This window comes from Marmota marmota, unplaced genomic scaffold (genome assembly GCF_001458135.2).
Source record: "Marmota marmota marmota unplaced genomic scaffold, marMar, whole genome shotgun sequence".
NCBI classification, from domain to species: Eukaryota; Metazoa; Chordata; class Mammalia; order Rodentia; family Sciuridae; genus Marmota; species Marmota marmota.
Genome location: NW_025999899.1, coordinates 2,146,372 through 2,173,490, shown reverse-complemented (window position 1 = coordinate 2,173,490; position 27,119 = coordinate 2,146,372). Strand labels below are relative to the sequence as shown.

The 27,119-nt window shown below is 53.0% G+C and overlaps 1 protein-coding gene across 2 annotated transcripts; it reads left to right on the top strand.

Moving 5' to 3' along the window:
• Positions 1-3,977: 3,977 nt before the first annotated feature.
• On the top strand, positions 3,978-25,121 carry Smtnl2 (smoothelin like 2). Of its 2 annotated transcripts, none has more exons than XM_048798394.1 (8): positions 3,978-4,490; positions 11,706-11,793; positions 12,292-12,534; positions 13,075-13,150; positions 14,098-14,277; positions 15,251-15,368; positions 15,705-15,856; positions 24,172-25,121. In XM_048798394.1, the coding sequence occupies exons 1-8, from the start codon at positions 4,074-4,076 to the stop codon at positions 24,296-24,298; spliced, it is 1,401 nt and encodes a 466-aa protein (XP_048654351.1). In that variant the 5' UTR covers positions 3,978-4,073; the 3' UTR covers positions 24,299-25,121. The 2 variants fall into 2 exon arrangements, with proteins under 2 accessions (XP_048654351.1, XP_015361491.1); XM_015506005.2 differs by having other exon boundaries at positions 3,980-4,463.
• The last annotated feature ends 1,998 nt before the right edge of the window (positions 25,122-27,119 follow it).

Below are 27,119 nucleotides of genomic sequence, written 5' to 3'. Positions count from 1 at the left end.
AAAAAAAAAAAAAAAAAAAAAAAAAAAAAAGAAAAGTACAGGAGTGTGGGGCAGAGTGTCCACCGGAAAGGAGGGACAGATTTAAAGGAAGGTTTTGTAAAGGGGAGTTGTGATTACCCAGGAGGCAGGAAGAATGTCTTCCCAGCCTCCCAGAGGCCTGAGAGTTCCAGGATTAGCCCTTGTGGTTCTGCATTAGGCAGGTAGAGCTGTGGGGAGGAGGGTAGAGACCCATGGGTTCCTCTCCTGGGCACTTCCCTGAGTCCTGGCTGGAGGTGAGACTTGGGGACTCCAAGACTTACCCACCTTGGGGCCTCTGCTCCTGTGCAGCCTCTACCATATCTTCTACCTCCCTCCTTATCTTACTCCTCTTAGCTCTGAGCCCAGCAACCTGGCAGGAAAAGATAAATGTAAGCCCTGCGTCCCCACCCCTATGGACCTCATAACAAGGCAACAGTTTCCAGGGACAGAGAGGATTTCAGGATTTGGGAGGAGGAGTGGGGGATGGTACGTTGGCTGTGGGGGTGGATTCAGTCCAGAACTCTTCCTCCTGGAGGTCTTGTTAATGTGTTTGGTTTGGGCACCTGAAGCTGCAGACCATGGAGGGAGTATGGCTAGCTGCATATATCTTCCCCGATATGAAGCCTAATGACCAGACCAGGCCTATTAGCTGCCCCAGTAAGCTGGGGCCTCTGTGGAGGGTGTGGCAGGGCCAATCAGGGCCTGGCAGACAATAGGTCTGGCCTGGCCCCTGACCTTCCAATCTGAGTTCTTTCTGGTAGTGGGCTTTGGAGGGCACTCCATTGAAATCAGTGACTGCCTTTGATCCAGTGCGAATGTTGATGCAGCCCTGGACGCTGGTCCACGAGCCTCACAGCCCACACTTCGCTCTAATACATGTTCTCTGTAACTCACCAGAGTGACCTTTACCACTATGTCCCCAAGTCAGAATTCGGGAGCCATTCTTACCTCTCTCCTTCTTGCATCCCCCATTGTCCTCCCACCCAACAGTTATATTGGTCCCATTGGCTCTCCAGTGAGACCCCTCTTCCCAGACATCCAATCATCCAATGTACTGAAGCCACACCAAGTGTGGGGACAGGCAAATGGCTGAGATAGACCCCCTCTGTGAATGGGATCCAATGTGTGCATGCAAGTGCGTACCTGTACACCCATGCATGTGGACCCAGGGGTGCAGAGAGTGCAGAAGTAGTATCAGGCTGGTGGGCAGAGCCCCCAGAATACTTCTGAGGGGCAAATTCCAGGGGAGTTGAGCCTCCCACCAACCTGGGATGCAGAGAGGAACTGCTTTGAATTGCCTAGATCTGACTGTTGCTCAGAGTGGATGTAGGAAGAGGAAGTACCTCAAATCTTGGGTTCCAGTCCAGTCTTTGAGTGCCTTGCTGAGTGACCTCAGGCCAGGTGATGCCCTCTCAGAGCTTCAGTTTCCTCATGTCAGCTCTATGCCTTTAACTTCCCTAACTATGAGGTTTGGGCCTGCCAAGGATTTGATTTTTTAAAGTGACTGGCAGGGGGCCTTGGGAAGGCTTGTCTGCCTCCTGCTTTGAGCCTAGAAGCAGAGCTGAGCAGGGGACCAGCAGGCAGTGATGGGGTCAGAGCCCAGTGAGTGGGGGGGAGCTGGAAGGGCAGATGCCAGACCCCCAGGACTTGGTGGGAGGTCGGCCTCTATTGCTCGCTGACATCAGAGCTGGCAAACTTGGAGGGAGTTGGGCCAGGTTCAGCAGCCCTCACCTCCCTCACAGCTTGGAGTTGAGCTGGAGAGGATGGGGGGTGATTTTCAGGGAGAGCTGGGAGGACCTTTTGGCCTAGGAGCAGAGTGGCAGCCTCCTCCCATCTGTCTTGGAGCCAGATTCATAGATAGGGTGCTGCTGGACGGCGCTCTACCCCCTTCCCCCTCCAGAATTCCCCTTGTCCTCTCTTCCTTCCTCTTCTCCTGCCCCTCTTCCCTGCCCTCCTGGTACTCTCTCTCTTCTAGGCTCATCTCCAGCTACTGACTCAGTGGTCTGACTGCTGAGGGAAAGAAGCCAGGGGGATGGTTTGAATCTTGCACCGTCTGTCTTCCCAGGACCCAGGAGACGCCCAGTCTGCCCCTGACAGAGTCCCTACTTTAGCCCCAGAAGGAACCCTGCCCTGGCCCCAAGCAACTCCTAGATATTATCCACAGTGGCCCAGGAGGGACTAGGTAACTTACCTGAGGTTGGAGAGTGTGGATGTATCCTGGGCAGATCTCTACCACCTTCCACCTACTGAGGTTCTCATCCCAGAGACCCCAGCCAGCCTCTTCTTGAGGCTGGATCCCTGCTCAGCCTCCACTCCCGTGGCTAGGTTGTCAGTCCAGGTATATGTTCAGGTGCACAACAGCTGTGGTCCAGGGATTAACTGTCTAGGCCCTCCCAAAACTTCCTTTCTCGGGTTCTGTAAGGGAGGAGACTGGGTTTCTCCGGCTGGAACCAGGAATTTTGAACTCCAGGATCCTGTGTTTCTACCTCTTGGGGCTATGAGTGTTGTCTGGGGGCAAGGGCTGCTACAGCAGCATCTCTCAAGGTCTCTATCAAAAATTCCACCCGTAGAAAGAATGTGGGGAGCGGTTTGGCTCACCCTGTCCAGACGGCTACTTGGAACACATACACATTCGCACACACATGCAACATGCACGCCTTTTGGCACTTGACTTTCTCGTGAAATAATTGCTGGAAGGCTCCTTGGATTAGGTAACTCAGTGTTCCTTCCTGTCCCCACTGTGTGTGTATGTGTGTGGGGAGGGGCAGCAGCCAGCATCTGTTAGACTGATCCACCTCCTGTGGGGCAGGGAATGGGTTAGAAAGCTCTGTGGCTCCAAATATCTTTGAAAGCTAAACAGGACCATGGAAACAAGCCTTTCAGTTTTCTCCTTCCTGTGGGTCATCTGGCTGTGCCTTCCCAGCCTGGGGGCCTCCTTCAAACCTTGAAAAGGAAAAGCTAATTAGGAGTTCCTCCCCCCACCCCCAAGGATGAAATGTTCTCATTTTAATTTCAAATCAGTTTTACAATATCATCCTAAAGTCACAACTATTTTTTTTCTTTTTCTTCTAATGGTTGGTGTTTGTGTGTGTTCTGGACCTGAGTCTCTTTGGGATCAGGAATGAACAGAGCATTGGAGGGAATACAGGTCAGAGCCCTGGCCTGTGGGTAGAGGCCAGGGACTGACCTCTCATGGGGGAAGGCAAGAGATTAGTTCAAGCTGCCCATGGCAGGATTTGGAGATTCCACTCTAAGCACACCCTTTCCTCCCTGTCTGCCCTCAGCCTCTCCTGGACGCCCTAATAGGGGGTTCTTTGGTGAGCCTGGAGCCCTTACTGACCATGGGTGGGAAGCGTGCCAAGGACCTTGCTACACAGAGTAGGAGAACTGGGTGTGGACAGCACATAATTGAAAAGACTGGAAGAGGACTTCGCCACCTGTCTCATTCTCCCTGAGGTCTTGTAACAGGCAAAGGCCCCACAGGTGAGTATGTGCACATAAGACACCGGAGGTGATGGGGACCTGGTGAAAGTCAGAACAGTTCTGAAGACCACTGCTGCTGCTCTCAGGTCTGAGAAGTGGGGGCATCTCCAACTCCAGTGGAACCAAGGCCCTACAGGTGAAAAAGAAGGCATAACCCTCGGTTATGGTCCCCAAGGGCCAGGGCCTTCTTCCGGTGGATCCGCAGCGCCCCCTCTCCCCGCCCCCAGGCCGCACGCTGCTCCTTCAGGGTCAAGAGGGGCTCAGACTTGGAATTTCCCGCAAAGCTTTGCTCCCCTGGAGAGGATAGGAGGTGGCAAGCTCTCCATCCCGCACCACATAGAGAATCTCCAGGGGCGGGGCGTCGCTGAGCGGGACGGGCCCCGCCCCCACAACCCCGCCCCAGCGCGGCGCCCAGTCCCGGGGCTCACGGGTCCCGCCCCGCCCTGCCTCCGCCCCTTCGGCCGCCCCTCTGGCGAGGCCAGTCCCCTACGGCCAGTCTCAGCACTGAGTTGCGGAGCTCCGATCCTCTCCTACCTCCGACGCGCTCTCAGATCGGTGCACCCTACACGGCCATGGAGCCGACCCCCGACGCCGAGGAGGCGCGCAGTGTGCGCGAGGCCCTGGGCCGCTACGAGGCGGCGCTGGAGGGCGCGGTGCGCGCGCTGCACGAGGACATGCAGGGTTTGCAGCGCGGCGTGGAGCGGCGCGTGGCCGAGGCGCTGCGCCTGGCTGGTCCCCTGGCGCGCACCGTGGCGGACCTGCAGCGCGACAATCAGCGGCTGCAGGCGCAGCTCGAGCGCTTGACGCGCCAGGTGGAAGCGCTGGGCTTGGCGACCGGGCTGTCCCCTGCGCCTGGCACGCCTAGTTCCCCGCCGGCGCCTGGGGTTCCGGACCGAGCGCCCCGCCTGGGTACTGCACGCTTCGCCAGCCATGCCACCTTCTCGCTGTCCGGCCGCAGCCAGGTGAGCCTAGGGGAGCGCTGCACACAGGTATGGGATCATGCGCGTGCGCCAAGGAGTAGGGTTCAGCGCCTTGGTGCGACCTTCCCTCCCGAGTACGTGCGCTCTCTAGCGTCTTTTGACCTGCAGGCTGGTAGGGCCTCCGCCTACCGTTGGGACTTGGTAGCGGGGGTCGCACCACCACTCCGGAGTTGGAAAGGAAGGAAGAAGCCTGCTTAGTCTGCACGCTGCACCTGTCTCACACCTCTTCCCTAATATGGAGTCAAGTCCTGTTTGCACTGGGTTCTGCCTCCTTCTTCCCACAGTCCCTCAACTCTAAGGGACTGGGCGCTGAGGTGCAGTCCCTGAAGGTTGAGTACCGCCTGGGGCCTCTCCTTCGTGTTGGAGCGGTCAGCAACCCCCTAACCCAGCCCTCCATCTCCATTCACGCGCCTCGTGTTGCTGCTTCACTGAAGCCTGACCGCTCAAGTTATAGATTAACCTAAACTGAGAACCTGAGGGGTGTGTGTGTGTGTGTGTGTGTGTGTGTGTGTGTGTGTGTTTTGAGGAGGGATGCAGTCTGATCTGGGTTGGTTTGGGAACTTGCATACATTGCAGGGGGCAAATGCCTTACCGTGAAGAGAAGGGTGGGGTACAGGTATTAAGCAGTGTGTAAATTCCTGGGGTCAGTGACTGGCCAGAGGCCGGTGTAGACCAGTCAGTACCTTGAACATGGGCCTCCCGGAGTGGCAGGTCCTGGATAGAATGTTTCCATGTGTGTGTGTGTGTGTGTGTGCAGTGGCCCTTAGGTGGGATTTTCCATCCTGACCAGCCACGTGCTCTGGGTTGGGATTTCCAGGGTCTGAGGCTGAGTAGCTGGCCCTGCTGCCCCTCCTCCGGTGCACTCTCTCACGCACTCACATCTCCTGCTGTGGGCTGGGCTGCACCTGGGGCTGGAGGAGGGGCTCTGATAAAGCCTCTGGAGGTCCCAGCCTCTGGTCGAGAGGGCCCCACATTGAGCAGTGCTAACTGTGAACAGCCAGGGATGTTCTGCTCCAAGGAGGTCTTTGTGCTGGAGCCCCAGGCTTGCTGCTACTAGTGTAGATGGTGGTATGTGGAGGGCTGTGCTTGCTGCCTCAGAAAGTCTAAAAGAACTTGCTGGCCAGGGTGAGCCTCCATGTGTAAGAGGGAGGGTAGAATTGTGCCCTGGATACTGGAGAGAGGAGTTGGGCTTTGTCCCAGTGCCCCACTTGAAGTGTCTGGAAACATGGATACACTTAAGTCTCTCCTATGAGCATGATAGTTCATATGTCCCTGGTATAAAATCACCACTGTGAGCTCACACGTGCCTAATAAACTATGTCATCGATTGTTTCTGAAGTATTATTTTAACACACATCTGCTACTTGTCTGTTTATGGAAGCAGCTGTCCAAGTTTTAAGAAAAATAATCTCAGAGTCATACATACATGTAGATGTGTACACATTTAGAAGTATATATGTGATTCTCTTTAGTTGTGATTTTCTTCAATGGGAATTCACCATTCACCAGGTCAGGCTAGCCCTCCTAGTAATGGGAATGGCATTAGGGGGCTGGGTAGGGAAGGGATAGGATTCTCCTTATATCTGGCAAGCTCCCTCAGAGATGGATAGAGACCAGTAACAATTATGATGATCACAGGAGAAAGGATGGGTCTCAGCTGGGGCAGTGGTGTGTGGACAGATTGCCTTGGACAGGGTCAGGGTAAAAACCAACAGGAGTTTTGGGACATGAGAATGGGGGTGGAGAGAATAACCCTGTCTTGAGGGACTACTGGGGTCGTAGATCTGGGGGGGGGTTTGACTGGGAGAGGGTTATGGGGCATCCAGGTGAGGATGTCTCAGTGCAGGGGGATCCATAGATCAAGGCTGGGAGTCAGAGGACTTACGTGAGCAGAGCTGGCGGTTGGAGTTGTAGTGTGGATATGGTCTCCAGGTCCATTGCAGAGAAGGAGCCCTGGACAGAGGCAGAAAAATTTGAAGCAAGTGAAAACCAGGTCACAGAATTGCCAGAAAGCAAGAAGGACCTGGAGTGCCCACTCTTGGAAATCCAGAGAGGGGAGTCCTTCTGAAGAAGAGGTTGGGGTCAGGGATGCTGTAGCTGAGGATGGAGAGCCAGTTGGGGAGTAGTAGGTTGTGGATTTCAGAAAGGCCCTGGAGGCAGGGAGCAGCAAGTGTAGCTGAGCAGGCAAGCACAGTGGGTGGAGGATGGCTGGCCTCCAGTTGGGCCAGAGGGTGCGCAGCCCTTGAGTCTCAGCTTCCTGGGCCTGAGGCAGCTTCCCCTGCCTGACCCTAGAGGCACTGGTCCCCATTGCTCTTGCAGACTATCCTCTCAGCAGCACTGACAAAGGTCTGAGACAGCTTCTGGTAATGAAGGGGCCTGAGTAGAGCATGCACATGCTCCAGATTGTGTGCTGTGACCCACAAGCAGCCTATGATTGGGTACTTGGTCACGAACAAGGACTCAGGGCCTCATGGCAAAACTGGAGTGTGGACAATGAACACAGTTACAGCTGCTGATGTCTGGCCTTTCATATTCCATGTGTGTATGTGTGTGTGTGTGTGTGTGTGTGTGTGTGTGTGTGGAGGTGGGGGTGTGGTTCTGGGCCTGAGGGTATCATCCTGTGCATACTCGATGTGTGGTCAGACCTTGTGGAAGCTGGTGTTACACTGTCCCTCAGAAACAAGCAATGGATTTAGACACCTTTTTGCTGGGGACAGTTGGAGTTGGAGATGGGTTGTACTCAACATATAAATGTGCTCCAAACTCAATTCAGAAGGGATTGATCGAGTAATCCACTTTTGAGTGCATACACCTTGGTCTTGCTATGACATGGGAGGAGGGGACACAGGTTTGAACTTAATGACAGAGGATGATCAGGGGCACTCAGGGAGGATGCAGAAGCCTGAGACACTGGAGCAGACTTTTGGAGCATTTGCTGCGAGGCTTGGGGGCATTTCTTCCCAGCTAAACCTCAGTTTCCTTGTATCCAAACCAAATACAATCTGGTTTGATCAATCTTGAAGGGCCCTGTTGAGCAGGCTGGGTAGTTAGTGCCCAATTAGTTGGGTTAACAAAAGTGTCCTGGAAGCCATTGCCATTGTGTGGCCATGAGGAGGGAGCTAGGAGCCCCCTGGGGGCCTGAGGTGGATGGTCACAGCCTGAGGCCAGGCCCATTCCCCAGGAGGACAGGTCCACTCACCAGGAGCCTGACTTAGGGCTATTCCCTGGAAATTTCAGCTGCTGCTAAGCTGGAGCTGCTGGGTCCCCATGGCTGAGGCAGCACAGTCCCTCAGGAACAATTGCCAGGAGCCGGGTGTCAGAGGCCCGACCAAGAAAGAAACCAGACTCTCGCCTTATCTGCCTTCCTTTCCCAGACGCGTGTGATAAGAGAGTTTAATGCTTCAGGGAGAAGTTTGAATTGAGTCCTTTAAAACTGTGGTGTGAGTGGAGGCAGGGCAGGGCAAACCTGTTAACCATCTTGGAACGGGGTTCTGCCTGTCATGGGCTGTGCCAGGCACGCATGTTGTCTCCCGTGTCCATGTATGAGCCTGGGTGGATCAGGAAACATGGAGAAGGCCTGAATTATTCCCTCCCCCACAAAGATGTTAAAAAAAAAACTTCTTTAGTAAGAGGGTCCTTTCTCCCAGAGTTCCTGAAATTGGACTTATCTCATCCCCTGCTTTTCCCCTGTGAATTTTCAGGCCTGGGCTTCCTCACGGGTCACCTTCCCCTCTCCAAAACAAAGCGGATTTGGGGAATCTTGGGGGTGCCAGGGCAGCTCAACAGGACCTGTCCTCAGGGCCAGGGCAGTACTTTCTACACTGATCCCCGCACACAGAGGTTCCTCCCTAGGACCCTCCCCAATAGCTGGGGCAGGTTGCCCCCACCAAAGGAAGACAGTACCCCACTGGAGGAACATGCCAGAAGCCCCTAGGGTGGGCTTGTTCTCTGGAAGAATAGCTTGCTCTACCTAGCTGGGCTTGGCCCTTTGGTCTCAGGGCTCTGTGACAGTCCCTCTAGGTGATGGTCCAGTCTCGCACCTTTACCTCCCTGTCACCTGGTTAAGACAGGGCACTGGGGCCAGAGCTCACTCTGACCAAGTTTTGGGAGACAAGTTTGTATTGTTGTCCTCAGTCCTCTGAAAGGCCAGAGTGCTTTGTGGATAGATCCTGGAGTGGGGCAGGAGATCCCAGTCTTAACCCTTGACGTGGACATTGTTTTCAGCCAAAGTGTGAGTTTAAGGGCATCCTTTCCCTTCCCTGGACTTGGTTTCCCTGTCTGTGTGATGATGGATTGGAAGGTGGCCTCTTGGTCTGAGGCCTGGGTGGAGTCCTTTCTTCAGGTGCAGAGTACTTTGTAGTGTTGGGCAGGGGGCAGGAGGACATAGGAGTTAGGACCAAGCTCCACACCGCAGCTGCTGCTGACCTGCTAGCTTCTTCTCTTCCTTCCTGTGCTGGGGACCCCTTAGCAAGAGTCTGTCCCACTGATAAAGAGGTGCACAACCTACTTCCTTCCTGGTCCCTGGGGCAGCATGGGTGGTGGGGGCCTGCAACATGCAGGGACAAGTGGCTGTGGGGGACTCCCCCATAAAGACCTACATTCCTGGGAAAATGATTTCACCATCAACCTGTCCAGGCCCCTTCCTGGACCTGTGAAACCTGTTGAACCAGAGTGGGGTAGATGGGGGGACATGAGACCCCAGAGAGAGCCCTGGTGACAGTGGGGGCTGGGGTTTCAGCTGACCTGCCTGGTTCTCCTCCCCATGCTGGCTTGGCTTTGGGTTAGCAGTGTGGCTCTAGGAATGCCCTCCCTACTCTGCAGTATCAGGAGACACCCTGCCCTTCTCCAGGGGTCCTGCGTCCACCAAGCTTGGCCTCTCTCCTCTACCCTTCTGAATCAGAAGTTGAGGGCTTGCCTCCTTTCCAAGGCCAGGCTCTCCTCAGGCTCTGGGTCCTGTCCTCTGTCACTTTGCCAGGTCCCCACCTCACAGATGGTCCCCTCAATTTGCTGGAGCCTTTCTCTCAGCCTGTCAGTGTGGTCCTGCCTCTTTCATCTGGAGAACACCCCCAGACCCTTTTTCTTGTTCCCCTTGCATGACCAAGATGGGTGGCTGGAGATGAACCTGCAGCCCAAGCTGCCCGCTCCTTTCTCTATCCCAAGGTTGTCTTTTGCTCTCACTCCCAGGCCTCTGATTCCATTTTGATAACCATCACCAGTGACCTCTTTTTTGGCTAAACAAAAGGGACACGTTTTCCTAACCTTCTAGTCCTCGACCTCAGGCTGCCTTTGGACACGTGGCCTTCTTGATTCACTTCCCTCCCTGGCTTTCTCAATGTCCTGCTGGGTTTCTTCCTCACCTCTCTGGCTGCTCCTTCTATTCTCCCTCACAGATATCTCTTCTGCTTCTGAGATGTGGGTGCCACATCTCAGGTCCCCCGCTGCCCCTGTGCTGGTTCTTCCTCTGCTGGGCTCCCTGAAGCCCATGGATCTTGTGACTCCTGTTTCCCCATCATCCCTCCTTTCTTTTACCCATTCGTCTCAAATATCCAACTTACCTCCTTAACTCCCTGATGTTCCAGGGACCCCTGACACCCATCATGTCTAAAATGGAAATTATTTTGCTTCCTCCGCACTCAGTCCCCAAGCCTGGGCTTGGAGCAGGCAGGGCATTCTCTCTCTTGCATCCATCCCTCTTCCACTTGGATTCCTTTCTCCCCAAAGCTCTGAGTCCTTGCCCTTGCCCTCCCACACTCTTGCCCCATGGCCCTTCCTCAGATCCCCGCCTGGGACTGTTGAGTTGATTTCACCATCTGGACTCTCCCATTCATTCCACTCTCTCTGGCTTCTGAAGGATGCCTAAAATATGCCTTTGGCTTCTTTTTGCCTAAGGAGTCAAGTCCAAGTAGTCCTGGTAGGAAGCTTGGGTTGTGGGTCACGCAGGATCAGAAGGCCTGGGCCTTGATGTCTCTCTGCTTTTGCAGCCACTGGTCTGCTGAGAATGGCTTCTGCTCCTCATGCACCTAGCTCATTCTGGGTTTGGCCCAGGCACCCCTGCCTGTCTCTGGGGAACCTCCCTGCCCCTCGGGGCTGATGTCTATCTTAGGCATCTTTGTGCTGGCTCGTCACCATCTGTCTACCTGCCAGCTTGACTTCCCCATGGCAGGGTGGGCACCCTCAGCACTGCTTACAGGAAAACCTTAGCCATCTGAGGGACAAGTTATTGTCTGGGAAGCTTGTAAACTAAGGGGCCACCTTGGAGGTGTCTAGGGAGAGGCATGGCTAACCCCTCAAGCCCACCCAGTGTGGGCTCTTAGTCAAGTGCCTGGTTGGGATCTGCGTCTGTCTCCCCTGGCCAGGCTGACGCCAGCCCCACAGATTCCGAACACCACAACTGTATTAGGAGGGGATGAGACCTTGGGGGGAGAGGACTTCCCCTGGCCACACAGCCTGTCTGTTCCTCACTCTACAACCCTGTCAGTGCATGTCCCCTTTCTGAGACCTCAGGTTCCACCCATTTGGTAATTTCTCAGATGGCACTTGCATCGTCTGCTCCTGTTTTCCAAAACTGAGACTCAGAGGGGACATGATGTGTCCCAGGTCATACAGTGGGGTTGGCAGTTCAGCCAGAATCCCAGGCTTCACCCCGCTACCCCGCCTCTCGGTCTTGGCTCTCTGTCTGCCTCCTGCTGGCCCCAACCCCTGCTGCAGCCCAGGGAGGGTGGAGGGGTGGCATGGAGCCTATTAGCTCCTGCACTCTGTACATCTGGGAAGTCTCATGTCACTGCATTTAGTGGAAAGGCCTCAGCATGAGGGACCTCTCCTGCTGCTCATGCTCCAGAGGACCTTGTACCTCCTGGTTCCTGCTACTACCACGTGGGTAGCCAGGCTGGGACGGCCCAGCTGGGAGGAGAAGGGTCCAGGTTCTCCTGACCCCGGTCATTTGGACCAGCCTGGGGGGAGGGGTGGAGCTGCCTGACACTGCTTCAGAACCCTCTACCTTGACCTCTGTCCTTAGCTTTTTGTTTGGGCTCTGGGATGAGCCCTGAGAGGCTCTGTAGCTGAGGTGGGTTCATCCCAGCTTGCTCTTGACCTTGCTCACTACTGTATCTTCTGGGGCGTGTTTTCTCTCAAAATGAGGGCTGTTCACCCTGCCTGAATTAGGAGGGGTTTGGGAAGTGGTTTTGGGGGTGGGCAGCTGTCTCAGTGGTGTCACTGTCTCAGCAGAGCGTGGACCATGATGAAGCCAGTGAGCCAGAGGTGAGACGAACCTCAAACTCATGCATCATGGAGAATGGACACCAGCCGGGTGCAGGTAGGGATGGAGGGATGGGAGAGGTGGCTGGATAGATTTGGGCATCAGGGCCTCCGCTAGGCATTTGTGCCAGCCATTTCTTGGTTGAAGGGAGGGAGGACTTGAGCCTGAGCCACAATAGGCAGAGAGCTTCCAGGAGAGCAGCCTCATTTAGTGTACAGTACAACTTTTTAAACACACAGGGAAATGGGAGATCTTGAAAGGTAGTGAGCTTCCTTGTTTCTAGAGAAAAGCAAGCAGGGGGCTGAGGAGTTGTCCAAGCAATGAAGTGGACAGAGAGTGGCTGGCCGGCCAATTAGTGTTTATTGAGCTGGCTATGAGGGGAAGATGAGAAGAATCAGATCTGATTAGAGCAGCAGGATATCCCCAGTAAGGGAGGTCAGGAGGCCCTTCCTGGAGGAGGTAGGAGGAGGGCCAGGGAGGCTGAAGCTCTCCTAGGGACTCTGAAGCTTCTCTGGCTGCCACGGCTGATGCTTCCCTGCTGGTCACATGTTCCAGGTCCAGGCGACGGACCCCCTGAAGTTGCCCAAGCTTTCTCGGCACCAGAGCCCCCCAAGCCTCGACCTGTGAGCCTCTCCTTGCGGCTGCCTCACCAGCCAGTCACGGCGGTCACCCGAGTCTCTGAGAAGTTCTCTGGGGAGACCTCAGCTGCAGCTTTATCACCCACATCTGCTGCCATCCTGGGGGGCTTCAGCTCAAGCCCCAGTGAGGCCACCACCCCCTGGACTCCCAGTCCCACTGGTATGAGCTGGAGAGAGTGGTGTGGGAGCCGAGCCCACCTCAGTCGGGGAGAGGGAAGGCAGGGCTGGAGGAGGGTGGCGGAGACTCAAGAAGCCCAGCCACCTCTGCCTGTCATTGCCTGTCACAGCTTCCATTCCTGGTGGAAGCCATGGTTGCCTTGCACATTTGGCACAGTCCCCTCCTTCAGCACCCCCAGGCCTTGTCTTGAGCTGTGGTCAGGTCTTATTGGTGTGTCGTGGCTGGGGCTGTGTGGTCTTCCAAAGGTGGGTTTGGGGACAATGTTTTCTGGTCACACAACACAAGAGGCCCTGGGCTCTGCCCTTGAGCAAGGTAGGAGACAGTTTAGAGGACCTCTTGGATGTCACTGCTGTATGTCCCTATTCTCCTTTTTGCTTGGTTTGTTGAGGCCAGTTTAGCCCAGGGTTTCTGGTTTGTCCAAAGTGATGCCAGATAAATGGGGCAGGGCCAGAGAAAGGGAGGCTGTGGCCAACCCTCTCTAAGGCCAGGCTTGTCATTTCTCTCCCTTCCTTCATCCTACAGAGAAGAATTCCTCTTTTATTCGATCTCTGTCAAGCTCTGGCTTCGGGACAATGACAGCAGGCAAGCGCAAGGACAGGTGAGTCTTTCTCCCCAGGTGGCTTTTCTGCCCTGCCTAAGGCGCAGGCTGCCCAGACCCCCTTCAGGGAGCTCCCTGTACCGGCTCAGAAGTCAGTACCCTCCTGGAGTTGGTGCTCCCCAGAACTAAGGCTGTGGGGTTGGCTGGGAGGCTGTGAGCAGGGGGAGTGAGGTCATGGGGTTGGCCGAGAGATTCCTTTGGAGAAATATGGCAGCAGCTCGGCAGTTAAAAGATTGCAGGGGAGTGTGGGGTCTCAGCCCCCATAGTAGGAAGGAAGGCAGAAAGATGTCCCACTTTCTCTTCCTCCATCCGCACTGGCTGGAGGGTCCCTCAGAGCTAGGCACTCCTGTCTCAGGATGAGCAGATATGCAGAGAGGCCCAGGATCTGGGGCAGGGCAGCAGGGGCTTCCCCGTGCAGCAGGTCCCCCCACCCCCACCCCCGCAGGCCAGCTGAGCTGTAGTTGGAACTGGGGGTGGGAGTGGGAGTGGCAACTGGGCTGGTCTTTCTTTCTTTGAATAATAAATGGAGAATGTGGCTTTCTGGCAAATTGTTGGGGGCAGGGAACATCAGGGGTCTTCTTTAGTGGTGGAGGAGGGAGACCTGGCCCTGGTGGGGCTGGCTCAGGGGATACCTCCTGGCCTCCCTGGCCACCCCCAGGCATTGACACCTGCCAAGGAAAGGATTTATGTCCAGAGAATGGGCCCACCCTCCTTCCGCAGTCAGGCCTGCTGGCCTGGCCTGCTTCAGACAGCAACTCGGTTCAGAAAACCTGCCAAACCAGCTGAGGATGGAGCAGGTGGGGCTTGCTTTCTGACTGCCGCCGCCGTAGCGCCCATCCATCATGGCACAGCCTGTCAGCCTCTCTCCCACTCGGCAGGGGCTGGCCCGGGCTTAGGGAGCTAGTGACGCCAGGTCTGTGTTCCTGATATGCTGCTTCTCTCCTTAGCCCACCGTTGGTGACGCCACCCCAGTCACCCCCATCCCCACAGCTGCCAGCTGTGACTCCGGCCCCTCGCCAGGGGGAGCGTCGCAGAGAGCTGGTGAGGTCGCAGACACTGCCCCGCACCTCAGGGGCACAGGCCCGGAAGGCGTTGTTTGAGAAGTGGGAGCAGGATACAGCGGGCAAGTACGGACACTCACCCCCAGTTCAGGCCCTCCTCCCTATAGCAGGCCCAGCCTAGGCTGGGGTCAGGCAGGCAGGGCATAGTAAGGCAGGGCTCTGACCTGCTCCCCAGGGGCATAACCTGAGACTAGACCTCTGGGGCAAAGTTCAAGGTCAAGGTTGAGTCACAGTGTGGGTTTATGGGGAGAAGAGACTGTAGGGGGTCTGGGTCAGGCCTGATGAGGGTCCTTCCCCTCTATTCCGAGGCACCCCAGTCTTCTATACTCCCAGTGTGCCCAAACCACCCTCGAACCTGAATTGTTCAGGATTGTCACTCCTTTAGTTTCTGGGTATGACCAGGGAGTCTGGCAGGGGTTGGTATTCCTGGTTGGAGTTGGGAGACCATGCTGCCGTTGGGCTGAACTTGCCTGAGGACCAAAGAGGTGACGTGGCAGGGCTCAGGGGCCAGCTGGCTGCCAACATGCTCTGGAGAGATGGGATTCTTGATCCTGCCTTTGCATATTTATTCAACCCCCTTTTTGGTGCATGGTATTGATATCTTGCAGGTGCAAGGGGTGGTGTAGGCACTCCTTGCTCAAGTCTAGGGAAGAATCTCAGCCAGGAAGATCCCCCCTGACCCTATAGTCAGCATCCTGACCTTAGCCATTAGGAAGTGTCCTTGGGGCCCCGAGGAGGAAACCATCCCTCCTGCCAGGAAAGAACCCTCATAAAAAGAGGACTCCATTGGATTACCCAGTGGCCCCCCGCTTACAAGTGCAAAAATTCTCAGGGGTCCTGGAGGGCTGCAAGGGGGTGATGATGGTTCTTCCAGATACCATCAAAGGAGGCTTATGGTACCTGGGGCTGTGCTGTGGGGCCTTAGCTGCACCCTGACCCAGTGTCTCCCTAGAGTGAGCAGACCTGGGGGCTGTCTAATTGGGTGGTGTAGAGAGGTCCTCCCCTCAGCCCCCACAGCAGGCCTGCCCTTTCTCCACAGGGGCAAAGGTGAGGCCCGGGCCAAGCTGAAACGGTCGCAGAGCTTTGGCGTGGCCAGCGCCAGCAGCATCAAGCAAATCCTGCTAGAGTGGTGTCGCAACAAGACCCTGGGCTACCAGGTGAGCCCTGGCCCAAGGCCAGCCAAGCTTCATCCCTGAGCTTGTCCTCCTTGATAGGGCAAGAGCCCGCCCAGGCTGAGGGAAAGGGCTAGAGCTGGAGACATGGTCCCTTCTGAGCAGGTGTCTAGCCACCGGCAGCTTGTGCTTAGAGATTTTAGGAATCCAGATCTAGGCCTGAGCAGCCCAGTCCAGCGTACCTTTAGCAGGGAGGTCTGGCGACGACTTGTTGATGAGCTGGGTGATGGTGGGCTTTGGGGCGGGGCTGGGAGCACCTGCTTGTGGGATTGAATTGGGTGCTCCCACCCCTCACTGACCCTCTCCTGGCCTTGCTTGTAGCACGTGGACCTGCAGAACTTCTCATCCAGCTGGAGCGATGGGATGGCCTTCTGTGCCTTGGTGCACTCCTTCTTCCCCGATGCCTTTGACTACAATGCCCTGAACCCTGCGCAGCGGCAGAAGAACTTTGAGTTGGCCTTCACCATGGCGGAGTAAGTGTGGCAAGTCCTGCTGGCTACTAGCTCCAGTCCAGACCCCGAGTACTATCTCTGCCCCAGGTGGGGTCTGGGAGTAGGCAGGACATAGAGCAGCTGGCCACATAGATGAGGGACCTCGAGGCCAGTCTTCCTCAAGTCAGCTCGTCTTCCTCTTGTACAGATGGGAAGATGGAGGCCTGGTGAGGGATGTACTCAGTGGGGCCAGGCTTTCTCTGTGCCTGGTGTTCCTCCTCTTCTTGCTGGTGCTCAGCTTCTTGGGTGCAGCGTGGAAGAATGACCACAGAGCCTGAGCGACAGTGGAACAGGGTCCCTGGGGCGGTGGGTCTATCTTGTCACACTGGTGAACAGATACAATTGCTTGGATAAACCCCGGCTGCCAACCAGAAGGAAATTTGGGACATTTCAAAAGTAGATTTTGCATCCCTAAATACTATTTTAGATTTTCTGTGAAATGCTCAAAATACCAGCTTAGTTTTCTGTAACTATAACAGAATACCGGAAACTAGATAATTTATAAAGAAAAAAAAAAGGTTTATTTTGGTTCTGGAGGCTGGAAGATCAAGGTTGTAGTGCTGGCATCTGCTTGGCTTCTGGTGAGGGCCTTGTGCTGCCTCGACTCAGGGTGGGAAGAGAAAGGGCAAATGGGCATATATGCAAGAGAGGAGAGGATAAAGGGGTTTGAATGCTTTATAACAACTGTTCTCAAGATAACGAACCCACTCTTGCAGGAACTATGTTAGTCTCTTTAGGAGGACAGATCACTTATGAGCCAAATGCCTCTTAAAGGCTCCTCCACCTCTCAATGCCATGACATTGGGGACCAGTCCTCAACAGGAGCTTTGGTAGGGGCAGGCAAATCCTCTTTAAACCGTGGCACCTGCCTCTTCACGTCCCACTCATAGGAAGATTTAGGTAGGGAGGGAGGGAGGAGCAGTTCTGGGATTGGGATGTGCTTGAGAAACCAGTTTGGAATTGGGTTATTGGCCAAGGGCAACCCCTAGAGCAGCAGGAGAATTGGCTAAGTTTAGTCTATCTGTCAGGGCCCTGGCGGAGGGTGGGTGTACATTCAAACTGGGTGATGTGTGTTTCATAGAGGGACTCTTTCCAAAGGCGTGGGCAGGAGCGAGAGAAAAGGAGCAGGTTGTGTGCAGTAGCACGTCTGGGGTGACTGCAGTGCAGACCTGTTACTAGCCCTGGGTTGTTACCTCTCTGAAACTGGAGGGGACACAAGGTTCATGGAGTCAGTTCATGGCTCTCTGATAGGAGCTGTGTTTCGGGCAACTGCATGTGGCCAGCTCACAAGACCCGGCAGGGAAGGACCCCTGGGATCATCCTTGGACCTCCTTCCTCTCCTGCCCTCACAACCAGGGCTTGTGCTAGCTGACCCCAGAGGGCAGGAAGCCATCACTGTAGCCCATCATAGCCCCCTGGGGGTAGAAAGCAGGTGACAAAGTGATCCTCAGAGAGAAGGAAGGCCCACTCCAAAGCTGAGTTTCCCAATCTGGGGGCACATCGGTCATTCTCTCCCTGCCTTTGGGCTCTGTGTTGTCAGCCTCTAAGGTCGGTCCCTGGGGGACCATGTGAGTTTCTGGTCTGGGTCCTTAGTGCTCATATCCTCCTGTGTTGAAAGGGCCTCTCCCCACCTTGCCTGCCCTGCTCACTCCATTCTGGGCCTGACCACCCATCCCAGTCCCCCATGCCAGGCCCTGAGCCTGGCCAGGGAGGAGGTGGGGCCAGTGGATCTCACACCCCACCCTTGGTATGGAAAGCCCTCCTGGACCGACAGCTGCTGGCTTGCCCTGGGGCAGAATCAGGCCTCTGGCTCTGAGCTTCTCTGCCTGACGTTTTGGAATATCCCCATGGGCCTGTTGTGTTGTCTCGGTCGACGCGCTAGGACTCTCAGCCCCTTTGGGGTCATAAGAACTCCATGTATACTTTAAAGCCTTCTCTTTCTTGGCTGCCTGGGATTAGTTGTCATCCTAATAGCAGAAACAGCTCTGGACGGGTGTGTTATGCAACTGGATCCAGACGAAGGTGGCATGGTGCCAAGTGTCGCGGCATGATGTGGGGAGGGGGTGGCTCAGAGGAGGAGGACCAGCTGCTTGCAACACAGAAATGGGGACTGTCAGAAATCAGACTGTTAGAATGTGGGGATTGGGGCTCCTCCTTGGGCACCTCCAGATCCACCCCTGCCACGGGGAGGCCATGCTGGGTCTATAGAATTCTTCACCATTTATGTCCAGTGGGCCAAGCAGTGCCAACTCATGCCCCGGCCACCTTGGTCACCCTCAACCCTGGGCCAAGCTGGGCTGTGGCAGGGAGAGGGACACCCTGGGCCGTGGAGTGGTGGCCTGGCGCCCCAGCTCCCAAAGAAAACAGCTTCCCTTGGCAGCTGAAGCCAGAGCCATTCCAGGCTGCGCTTTCCCAGCACGAGGTTTGAGTTCACGGAGCCTCCAGACTCCAAACAGATGTTTCTTCTATTCCCGACCTGAGGGAGGGGGAAGGGGTGGTGGAAGCTGGTCTAGGCTTTGCCTTCTCCTTTCCAGAGCAAACAATGGGGTGAAATTCTCAGCCCTGCCTCCCTGCAGCCTGAGCCTGCTCTGGCTGGGGAGGGGAGGAGGCCGCTGAGATGGGGCTCCTGAGATCAGCCCTGGCTTTTCTGCTGACTCCAGGGGGTGGGGAGGGGTGCCCTGCAGTGGGCCTGTGTGGGGAGCTTGCTCAGAGCCTGGGAAAGCGCCTCCCCGAATGAGTCACCCATGAGATTATCTCACAGGTACAAGTCGGGGAGAGGGCTGGGTAGATGGGCCGGCCTGCCTGGGGCCTTTGAGAAGGACAGCCACTTGGACAACAGGTTAGGAAAGCTGTTGGGAATCTCGGGGACACCTGCTTGAGGATATGAGCTCTGGATGTCTCAGGTGTCCCAATGAGGTCTGCCAGCAAAATCCGAGCGGATGCACAAGGGTATTGAAAGCCATCAAAAACCATGGAGGCAGGGGACAGAGCTAAGAGAGGCCGCTTGGGAGCAGGCAGCTTGAGATGAGAGAAGCCTGGTATACAATCAAGGCATGACTTTCAGAAGGGAAAAGACAGGTGGTCCCCAAACCATGCATCCACCTAGCATCGGGGAGGGAAAGTTCTCAGCTCCTCTGGTGAGCAAGTGTCTTTAAGGCACAAGGACTGGAAACAGTTTGGAGTAAAAGTGGTGTGTGCGGCCCCTCCCCCCCGCAGTTTCTGGGCCCAGAGATTCCTTGTGGCCTAATCTGTGTGAGTGATGCCGTGTTGACAGCAGAGTGAGCTTCCCTTGCCTGACAGGTGTTCAGGGCCTGGAACAGGGAGGACCAGTCCCTTTTATGGAAGGGCTGAGTCAGGCAGGCGCCTGGCCCTTCTGCACCTTTCCTCCCCACCTCTCCACAGAGCCCAACGCAGGACGCTTCCCACTTGCCCTGCGTGGAATGTGTCCTGCTCTCCGGTTACGCCCCAGCAGAAGGGGCTTCCAGGCTATTTGTAGTCTCCATGTGTCTCTGTCTAAAACCAGACAGGAGGCAGCAGCCCGAGCCCTGGCTGTATTTAGAGCAGGCTTAAAAAAATAAAAATAACCCCCCCCAAAGTCCCTCCTCTATGTCCCTTATAGGCCAGCGCTGTGGTCGCTGAAGATCACAGGTGATGGGAGTAGGAGAAAGGCCTCCAAACTGAGTGTAAGCAAGTTCATGATGTAGGCCAATGACTTGCCGGCTGGTGGCGTTGGAAGGGATCTGTACTTTCTCCTTTGGATTTTTCCATGTAGTCTGAATTAATTAAAACAAGCTTGGACCATGTTTACAAAAGCAGTTCGTTTAAAATGTAAAAGGTAACTGGGGCTTCTGATATTTTGAGGCTTAATTATTTTGATAAAAGTTAATGGGGCCGGGTGTGGTTGGTTCCCATCTGTAAACACAGCCGCACACTGGGCAGGCGGATACCAAGTTCAAAGCCAACCTGGGCAACTTAATGAGACCTTGTCTTAAAATAAGAAATAAAAGGGGCTTGGGTGTAGCTTGGTAGCGGGTGGAGATGTGTGAGGCCCTGAGTTCAATCCCTAGTACTGAATAAACAAACAAACAAACAAACATAAAAACAAGTCCGTGGGGACATCACTTCCATTTTGTCCTACTGGGTCTCCTGAGTTTTATTCATCCTGTGTCTGCAGCTTCTAGGAATCTTGTTACCATTGTAGCTGGCACCAGCCGAGGGAGAATGCTCTGTCTGCGGGGACAAGTTGGAGTGGAAGGCATGTGCCCTTGAGGGTCTGGTGTGCACCATGCTGTGGTCTCAGATAGGGACACTGTTCTACGTGGAGGAGGGAGACTTGGGAGCTCCCCAGGGAAAGAAGTAGGTGAGGGGCAGAGATGGTACAGAGAAAGGAAAGAAAGAGCTGAGAGATGGTAGCCACATGTTACATACTGTGACCCCTTGTCCCCCAAGTCTCAGAGACTCCATATTCTCATCTGCTTAACTTAAAAGTGACAGTGGGGTCTAGGGTGTAATGGGTCTAGGTGTAATAGGTGTAATAGGGTCTAGGTGGATGGTGGCCCAGGGTCCTGATTGCCTTTTGGGGAAGTCACTGCCTGGCATGGGAGTGGAGGTGAGGCTCCACTGATCTCGAAGCCTTGCTGCCCGGACAGGGCAGGGGACGTGGGTTGGAGGGTAAGTGCAGCCTCTAGATGAAGGAAGGGGTTCACGCACCCTCCTCTGCACAGGTTGGACAATTCTGGAAAATGCCAGAAGTCAGAAGTCAGAATTCAGAGGAGAGGGTCCTGTGCTCTTTGGGGGCATAATTAAAGAACCAGAAAGATTTCATTTTAGGAATGGATATGAAGCTTCTCTTTCAGCATGTCAAGGGCTATTTTATGGGGAAAAATTAGACTGAGAATAACCTGTGGGTACATTAGGTAGAAAGTACAGTGACAGGGCGGGGGTTATAGCTCAGCGGTAGAGCGCTTGCCTAGCATGTGTGAGGTGCTAGGTTCAATCCTCAGCACCACATAAAAATAAATAAATAAAATAAAAGCATTAAAAAAAAAAGAAAGAAAAAGAAAGCACAGAGGCAGGATAGCATGAGCCACGTGGGCAATGGTTTCCCCAGGATTTGAGCCACCTGGAGAGGTTGGAATGGTCCCTGGAGGAAATTAGGTCCCTCTCCCTGGTCCTAGAGGTGAGCAAGCCAAGGCAGGGTCTTGATTGAGCTGGTTGTGCTTCTGATTGATGTGTTTGGACAGATGTTTGAGTTCTCTTCTGAGGCTGAGGTCCTGGGGTCCCAGGGCTGTCCTCATTTAGCGTGGGGGGGGGCACTGAGGCTACCACTATTGGTGGTGGTAACCTGGGCTCATGTGAAACCTGTTTGCATACTTGGGATCCTGTAAATAGTAGGCCTGAGAGGGAGGAGAGAGAGAAGGTGCTCTCTCTGTGGGGCAGGGGAGGAGGAAGACACCGGATGCCAGTGATATTTCTGCAAGGTGAACCCAGGTCCTGGCTCCTCTGAAGAGTTCAGATTTTTTAGTCCTTGTCCACAAAGCACCTCTGCATGCCTGCCCTGTTCAGAGGGCTGACCTCCCTGACACTGAGCTCTGGCCTGGCCTGGGGAGAGAGGGTGCCTGCTCTTTGGGCCAAACCTACTCTTTACCCAACAAAGCTGCTGGATTCTTTTACAGGCCACCCGCTCCAACCCTAAAGGGAGGCGGAGATGGGATCCGGGACAGATGTCTCCATTTCGCCTTGACATTTGGTTTCTGATAGGAGCCCTGGAGTCTGGCCAGCACCACTGAGCCAGGCCTGGTAGTAATGTTACAGTCTTTGTCTCTGGAGCGCATGGTTCAGGGTGCCACCTTGGTGCCATGTCATGGTAGAAGCTGCAGGAGTCGTGCCAAGCTGGCTTCAAGCTCTGTGGTGGGTCTGAGGAGCCCTGGTTTGCTCACTGGGGTCTTCCCTCTGGCTGGGCTCTTTGGGGTTCAAGGTGCATAGGGACATAGTGTGGAAACACAGTCTCTTCACAAACCCTGTGGAAGCAAGAACAGAGGTGTACTTAATTTTCTTCTCAGGTAATGGGCACGGAAAGATGAAGTGATTGGCAAAGTCAGGATCTGAACCCAGTTGTTTAGATTTCACATTGAGTTTTCTTCTCCATGATCCTCTGCTGCATAAAGTGAGGTGTGATAATAAAAGCAACAATAGTGCCGGGCGTGGTGGCGCACGCCTGTCATCCCAGCGGCTTGGGAGGCTGAGACTGGAGGATCGCAATGGAGGATCTGCAACGGCAAGGCTCTAAGCAACTCAGTGAGACCTTGTCTCTAAATAAAAACAAAATAGGGCTAGGGATGTGGCTCCATGGTTGGGTACCTCCGAATTCAATCCCTGGTACCGCCCCCTTGCAAAAAAAAAAAAAAAGCAGCAATAGTAATAATCTCCAGCAGTCGATGGAGCTCTTTTGATGTGCCAGGTGCTGTTTTGACTGATTTTCATGGATTAGCTCACTAATCCTTCATGCTACTCTGTGAGGTGGATATTATTCCAGATGAGGAAACTGAGACCTGGAGAAGTTAAGTGCATTGTCCTCAATCATAGAGTTAATAAGAGACGGAGCTGGAATTTGAACTCTGACAGTCACGCACTGATCAGGGGGATAAAGAAGACTGAGAAAGCCTGGAGCTGCAGACGCACACACAGCTACAGACAGAAGGGCACTGGCGAGTGGGACAAATGCACTCACGGTTGCCCTTTTGGATCTGCCTGGTTTCAGGCCAGCTACTCCTGGTGTCCAGGAGTCCTGGGTATACTGTGAGCACAGTCAGAGGGAGCAGGGGCATCACTTGGCATCAACAAGATGCCTGCTGCCTCATCAGGACTCAGTGCTGAGATGCGCAAGGCTGTGTGTCTTGACTGATGAAGTCCATTTTCCTGCGTCCTGGCGACCCCCGCGAGGTTGCAGTTTACACAGGAGTCTGTGCCAAGGTGCTGAGAGTTAGACCCATGTTTCCCAGAGTGTGAGGCACAGGGTCTGCCAGTGGGGGAGGAGCGGATACTGGAGATGGGGTGACAAGATGATTTTGAGCAATTCTTTAAACATCCAGCTATGCCCCATTAGTACTTTGTGAAATTACTGTAGTGGTTCAGCAATTTATAGAAGGTGGGGAGGGGGATAAATATGAAACATGGAGAAAATATCAGTAAAGAAAAGAATTTCTGTGGAAGTGTATTTCACATATATCATCCTTCAGTATCCACGGTTCTAGGACCCGCCTTGGATACCCAAATCCACAGGTGCTCAAGTCCCTTATATAAAATGGTGCATATATCCTGTGCACATCCTTCTGTAGACTGGAGATCATCTCTGGGTTACTTATAATACCTAAAACAATGTAAATTCTATGTAAATAGTTTTTATCCTGTATGGTCTAGGGGATAATGACAATAAAAAACAAGTCTGTATGTGTTCAATACAGATGTGATTCTTTCTTTAATATTTTTTTTAAATTTTTTTAGTTATAGTTGGACCCAGTACTTTCTTTCTCATTTATTTTTATAATTTTTTTAATATTTATTTTTTAGCTTTAGGTGGACACTAAAGTGCCTCACACGTGCTAAGTGAGTGCTCTACCGCTGAGCCACAACCCCAGCCCTCTTTTTTCAATCCAAGATTGGTTGAATCTGTGGATGTGGAACTTATGCCTTATACAGGGCTGACTGTTTGTGTGTGTGCTGAACTCATGATGAAAACTATTTTTTCTTTAAGAGAAGAGTTTTTAAAATGCTAATTTGGAAGGCAAACGGGTGTATTTACTTTTTACCTTATTGGTTTTACATTTCTTTTTATAGTTTGTGCTAATTTTCCACAGGATAATGAATACATTATTACTTAAGTTGAATTCACTTAAAATTAAAGTAAGTCTGTTGAAATAAAAATATGAATTGTAGCTAGGGGTAGTAGCACATGCCTGTAATCCTAGCTCCATAGGAGGCTCAGGCAGGAGGATCCCAAGTTCAAAACCAGCCTGGGCAATTAGTGAGACACTGTCTCCAAACCCAAAAGGGCTGGGGATGTAGCTCAATGGCAGAGTGGATTCAATGCCCAGTACCATTCACACACGCACACACAAATTATAGTATAGGTGGTTCATGATTGTAAATATGGGAGCTGGGGAAATACTGTGTTAGACAGGTGACCTGGAGAGCACTTGAATGATGAATTCTGTTTGGGGGACACTGAGGACATCCCAGTTGCAGAGGGGCTGGCTGCTTGCCGGGACCATCCTTTGATGGGGGCTTCTGTGTTTCAGGAATCTGGCCAACTGTGAGCGCCTCATCGAAGTGGAGGACATGATGGTGATGGGCCGCAAGCCAGACCCCATGTGCGTCTTCACCTACGTCCAGTCGCTGTACAACCACCTGCGTCGCTTTGAGTAAAGCCGTGGGACTTGGAGAGCCAAAGAGCAGCCCAAGATGGGACTGTGGGGCTGCTTGTGTTCCTGAGTCAGGATGACCCCGGGAACAGCTGTGGTGGTGTGAGCTCACTGTTTGTTCTGTGGCGTGTGACAGCGTGCCCCTTCGTGCCCAGCCGTGTTACTGATTAAAAGTACGGCTGAGCTGTGCTGGACAGCACTACCACGGCCCAGGGCTTCCAAGAAAAAGGAAAAATTCCCGGAGAGAGAGAGAGACAGAAATTGGTGCTAAGTAATAATCTTCCTAATGAAATGCTTGCCTGTGTAGATTCCGGGATGCTAAATTATGGTTTTCCCTCTGGTGAATTGGATACATTGGCTTGATAGGGTTCCATTGATTACCAAGTGTTTTTTATCAAAATACCCAGAGCCTTTTTTTACTTCCTCACACTATTGTAGGTTCCTTTCCTCCCTCCCTCTGGGCCACTGCCAGGAAACAGACCACTTAATCAGCAGCTTGACAAAGAAGACTGAAGTCTTGGGAAGAAACAATTTAATCATGCACAGGTCCTGGGCAACGGGTGACCTTCAAGTCACCTCTACTCTCTGGGGGGCAGATGGGAAGGCTCTTGCCTGGGTCCTACAGTGCTCCTCTTCTTCCCAGGAGGCCCAACAGGGGTTCAGCTGAGGATAGGCTCTCTGGAAGCTAACACTTTTGGGGAAGGGTAGACCCTTTGTGCTGAGTTTTTATTTGCATCTTTTTTAGAGGATTTGCTGCAGGTATTTATAAGAAGTAATTCCATCTGTACCACTGACTCATTTGTACATAAAAAGATGTGCTGAACTTGGCTTTTGGAATTTGTTATTTCTGTTTGGGAGATGTGAGTTTTATGAATAAGAGACTTTGCATATATTCAAATGAAGATCTGATTAAATCCCATTTGAACTGTTCTTGCATCAAAACCGCTTGCTGGAGAAGTTGAAAATGACATTTGCTGTCTCCCAGTTTGCCTGTCGGACACCCATCTCCATGTTGTCCAAGGAGCATGAACAAAAAATTCCCCTTGCAGATCTATCCCTTGGATGTTGACAAATGTGTTATGATAAACTGTGGCTCAAGATGGAACGTTTTGGGGGTGTTTTTTTGGGGGGAGGGTTATCGAAAAAAATTTTTTTTTCATGGTGCTGGAGATCAGACCCAGAGCCTCACCCACGCTTGGCAAGTGCTCTACCACTGAGCCACACTCGAAGCCCCTAGTGGCTCATCAAAAGTGCAGGTTTAATTTCATGGCTGTTCACTAGTAGGATTTAATTTTATTTTTTTAGTTATACATGGGCACAATATCGTTATTTTGTTTATTTATTTTTATTTTTATGTGGTGCTGAGGATTGAACCCAGTGCCTCACATGTGCAAGGCAAGCGCTCTTGTCACTGAGCCACAACCCCAGCCCAGTGGTGGTAGGATTTTAATAGAAAAATTTTTAGATTCTATAAAGCTGTAGCCATTACCTTATACTTATTCAAGAATCATTGTATAACTGGATTGGATTTTTGTCCCTGGATTTCTAAAACTTGTCTTTAAGGAGCTAATATGGGTCTTCCTCTCATGCAATAGGCTCTAAACACTGGTGCCATGTGACATCATGGAGGTACATGTACATCCCTTATGTTGGGTGCTGGGGACAGAAGATCCTTGGTGGTGGGGGAATTGGGGAGGCTGGAGGGCCATGGCAGACCTTACAGGTGACTGAGCAGTACTTCCTGTAGATTTGTTTGCAGGTTTCTTTTATTTTTCATTTTTTAATTTTTAAATTTCTTCTGGTGCTGGAACCCAGTCCTTGGACATACTAGGCAAGCACCCTACCTCTGAGCTACACCCTAGCCCTTAGTGGATTTGTTTGTTCAGGCTGTAGCCTTGGCATCTTTTGGATTCTCGCACAGTGGGATCCATTCCCTCTCTAGTTCTGCTGTTGCTCATAGGCTTAGGAAGGTGAGCCCTATTATTAGCAGAGACACATACTGGAGCTTAGAGTTTCAAAACCTGAAGCCAATGTGGGAACACTAGGGCTCTATAAAAAGCATGCCTATGTGTTACCGAGCACTCACACATGTTGAATGGAGCTCTCCTGAGTTGTAGACGTGCCTTGCCCCCTCCACACATAAAGTACAGCAGATCCTGCTGGAATGGGGAGCTGTTTCTCTTAAACTTTAGGAATGGTTCCCCTTGTGTGTCTCTTGCAGAATAAGATGGACAGATATGTTTGAAGTCAGTTCCGTGATGCTCTTTGGGTGGGGAGGTGGAATGAGGGATCATAGGAGTTAATGAGTTTGAAACCTGATTTCCTCTAGGACATAGCATGAGTGTTCCAAAACGGGGAGGGGGTGCAAGCAGGACCCTCACTCTCCAGACATTGGGGACACCACCATTTTAAACTGGGATTACGTGCAAGTTCCCATTTGTAGAATCGGATTCCTCATTGCCTCTACCATGGGATGGAGGGTTTCACATCTTTTTTTCCCCCCCTCTCCTGAGAGAATCATTTCTTGGAACGGTTCATACGATTCTTCTGTTTTTCCAGAGAGGTTTCTTTCACCTGGATTTTGTTAAAACTTATTAAATCTGACCAAATGGGCTTGTATGCGTTTCCCTGAAGTGAACGTTTCACCAGAGCCAAGATGGGTTTTAGCTTTTCTGACAGCTGATGGATATTTTTCAAGGTGAGTGAGAGCCTCTAAGCACCTTCTGAATATGATACACACATGCTGGTGAGAGGAGAGCATATGGGCCAGGTGTTTGGGGAACAGTTTGTTAAAGCCAACGAATTTCGCAAATGTGTTAGATGAG

Bases quoted from the DNA above. Each gene is read 5' to 3' on its own strand.
- Smtnl2 (XM_048798394.1), top strand. From the start codon at position 4,074: ATGGAGCCGACCCCCGACGCCGAGGAGGCGCGCAGTGTGCGCGAGGCC. The intron at 15,369-15,704 runs GTGAGCCCTGGC...CCTTGCTTGTAG, and splicing joins ACAAGACCCTGGGCTACCAG to CACGTGGACCTGCAGAACTT. The intron at 15,857-24,171 runs GTAAGTGTGGCA...TCTGTGTTTCAG, and splicing joins TTGGCCTTCACCATGGCGGA to GAATCTGGCCAACTGTGAGC.